The 3,394-nt window shown below is 37.1% G+C and overlaps 1 protein-coding gene across 2 annotated transcripts; it reads left to right on the plus strand.

Moving 5' to 3' along the window:
* Positions 1-725: 725 nt before the first annotated feature.
* On the plus strand, positions 726-1,995 carry LOC18443748 (dof zinc finger protein DOF3.1). Of its 2 annotated transcripts, none has more exons than XR_966974.3 (2): positions 726-1,473; positions 1,730-1,995. XR_966974.3 is itself a non-coding variant. In XM_011628576.3 (2 exons), exons 1-2 carry the CDS (start codon positions 865-867, stop codon positions 1,749-1,751), a joined length of 564 nt encoding a protein of 187 aa, XP_011626878.1. In that variant the 5' UTR covers positions 726-864; the 3' UTR covers positions 1,752-1,995. The 2 variants fall into 2 exon arrangements, 1 of the variants encoding a protein (XP_011626878.1); XM_011628576.3 differs by having other exon boundaries at positions 726-1,406.
* Positions 1,996-3,394: the final 1,399 nt, after the last annotated feature.

Raw genomic sequence — 3,394 nt, forward strand, 5'->3', positions numbered from 1 at the left:
CTTTCCCTCACCCCCTCTCTCTCTAGACTCTTTTCTATCTCCATGAAAGCCCTTACCTGAGTTCCTGAAAAATCTGGTAGTTCTCTCATACTTGCATGTAAGGCTTCCAAACACAATAAAACCTATGCTTTTTCATGAAAAACCATGTCAAATTCTCAATGATCTGTTCACTCTGAGGAAGCAGGTCATTTTCTCTCTCTAGGTACAGTTACATCTCTCTCTCTGAAATGAGAGTTTCAGATAGAGGTTAATTGTGTCCATTAATACCTGAGCACTTTCATTGTGTTATTGAAGTTTCCGAGGAAACCCACATCACAAAATCAACCCAAATTCAATGGTTCTTTCTCTCTCTAAAGGAAGGTTCTTAGGAAACCCATTTCAAGATCCAAGTTTCTACTGTTCTTGTTCTTTTGTTGAAGATTTGCAACTTCCATAGAAAACCCACATCAAATCAGAGCCATCTTTTTTCCTCGCTTCAGTTGGAGTAATCTGTTTCCATGAAAATCCACTTCAAATGCTCAAAAGTTTGAAGGAGAAGACTCTCTCTTTCTAGGGAAATAAAGCCCATCTTTTTCTTTGATAACGGACAGAGAAGAGAGTAAACTCTGCAGGTTCTTTCTCTCTCTAGAAAACAACCAAAGAGAGAGAATCATCGGCATCAGCTCTACGAAACAATAAAGAGAAGAGGGGAGAGAAAATAGAGTTCTCTCTAGAATTGCAGAGGAAGAGAACCCACAAGTGTGAGAAAATTTACCAATCCCCACAACAAAAAGCACAATTAAGTGGACTTCCTCTTTCTCTCTCTAGATTTTGATCTCTCTGGAAGGAGGAAGGTGAGGAACGAGAGGAAGAGAGAGAGTGAAAATGCAGGACCAAGCCCAAATGATCTCTGATAAGAGGGCTTTGAAACCCCAAAGCTTTATTGATCAAGAGCAGCAACAACTCAAATGCCCTCGATGCGAATCCATGAACACCAAGTTTTGCTATTACAACAATTACAATCTCTCTCAACCTCGCCATTTCTGCAAAAATTGCAGAAGATATTGGACAAAAGGAGGAGCTCTTCGGAACATTCCAGTTGGTGGGGGAAGCCGGAAAAACACGAAACGTTCAGCTTCCTCGACTGCTCGGCCAAAGGCTGTGGCTGCGCCGGAAAATGAACCAGTGGTCGGAAATTTGGCCGGGAAATTGGCCGGGATCTACAGTGGGGTCCGTGAGGAGGAGGTGAAAATGATGGAGATAACAGGGAGTTTCAGTTCTCTGCTGAATTCAGGTGAAAGGGGGTTTTGGGGTTTGCCGGAAAGCGGAGATAGCGGGGCACCATTGATGTTGCAGAATGAAGCTTGGATTGGAGCGGCGTGGGGGCCTGATCTTGCCATGTACACGCCTGGCACTGCTGGTTTACAGTGAGTAGTAGAGTGATTTTTGCACAGTTATGGATGACGATTTTCAACTCGTTTTACTTAGTGGGGGGTATGTTTTTTTTTTTTTGGTTTTCTAATGGTTGTTATTAGTAATGTTCTCTCTCTCCCCTACCTCTCTCTCTCTTCTCTCTCTCTCTCTTACTTTTCTGTCTTCTCTCTCTCTCTCTCTCTTAATTCAGGTATTGGGTCTCTCTTTCTCTCTCTTCTCTCTCTGGTTCAGGTATTGGGTTTCTCTTCTCTCTCTGTCTCTCTAAGGTTCAGCTACTGGGTTTTACATGTTGATGTTTGCTGTTTATTTTATGCAGTTATAATGGTATTGGATGTTAGGGAAGGAGTCTGATAAAATGTGATCCCAGCTGAATAATTGTCGGCCATTTTCATAGTATTATAATGCATATTTAACTTTTTTTTATACTCAAAGTTATATTTCTTTTGCTTGTTTTATCTTTACTGTATGCAGGGCCCTCTCTCTCTATCTTTCTCTCTCTGGGGTTTTGGTGTTTTATTTGTTAGGCATGAATTGTGTACAGAGCTGAATAATTATTAATGACTTCAGGTTTTTATCTGCAAATTTTGGCTCCCTTTGTTTGATCTGGAAAGATAAAAATTGTACATTTTCTTTTTTTATTGAGCTTCTCTTTATTCTTTATTATAGTTTATGCATTAATCTCCATCTCTATTATTTGTGCACTCTCTCTCAGCAGAAACAGCTGCATTTTAGAGAGAGAAACAAACAACTGAAAATTTTGTTTATGCTCGATCTCTCAGCTGAAACAGTGGTATTTTAGAGAGAGAATTATTTGTGCACTATCTCTCAGCAGAAACAGCTGCATTTTACAGAGAGAAACAAACAACTGAGAATTTTGTTTATGCTCGATCTCTCAGCATTTTAGAGAGAGAAACAAACAATTGAGAAGGGATTGAAACTGCAGTATACTCTAAGTAATTAACGGGAAATTAGGGAGAATTATTGGCGTTGGCACCATTTCAATGAAAGAGAATAGTTCTTCCCACGTTTAACACCTCACATGAGGTGTGTGACCATTTTTTTTTTGTGTTTTTTTTCGTTTTTTTTTTTTTTTTTTGTTTTTTGTGAGGGGGTATATTGTGTTCCATAATTTTCTTAATTGTTACATTCAAAAAAATTGGCTGAATTGATGTAACCTCTCTTTTCAAGTACTATTTTTTATTTTTTTAAAAATAAAATTTGGCCGACTTGCCTGATTTCCCCAGGTTGCCCAGAACCGATTTTGAGTTACTCAGACCGGCCCATGAGCTCGGTTCATGTAAACAACCATTAAATTATCAAAATTAATTGGTGCTTATGTTGGTGTCTTGCTTTATTTTAGTATTGGGGCGTTACTGTTTATTTAAGTGGTTGTATAATACGAGACTATTTATTATTTTGGTTGTTTGATATAAAATTTATTTTGTACAGCGCACCATCAGATAGTGTCGGGAAATGAGGTTTCAATCTTGGAAATCTTTGTGATAGCTTTAAAATATATTATCATTTTTAATGATAAAATTTAAAGCTTAAAAAATAGTGTAGATTGAGCGAAATTTGAAGACTTGAAAATCTTGAAAATTAATAGAAAAAAAATGTGTTACAAGATGTACTATTTTTAAAGGGAAAAGTTTAATGTATTTGTGGACCGTCAATTTTCAAGATTTTCAAGCTTTCGTAGATATGTCGACTTACATTATTTTTTAAGCTTTAAACTTTATCAATAAATATAAAAAGTTATTTTAAGGCTATCGAAACCACATATCTCGATACTATTTGAAGGTAGGCTCTAATTTGAGTGTTTAGAGTTTAGGCTCTATACAAATTGCACTCTATACAAATCGTACCTTTCTAAACTTGAAATCTATTATTTTTTTCATGTCGGTGTATCTTGATGTTGAGATAATAAATTTGAAGATATTGGGGCATTCGAGCAACCTGAAATTTTTTGAGGTGGGCTCTA

The sequence above is a fragment of the Amborella trichopoda genome, chromosome 5 (genome assembly GCF_054954075.1).
Source record: "Amborella trichopoda isolate Santa Cruz 75 chromosome 5, AtrichopodaSantaCruz75HAP2 v2.0, whole genome shotgun sequence".
In the NCBI taxonomy this organism is placed as follows: domain Eukaryota; kingdom Viridiplantae; phylum Streptophyta; class Magnoliopsida; order Amborellales; family Amborellaceae; genus Amborella; species Amborella trichopoda.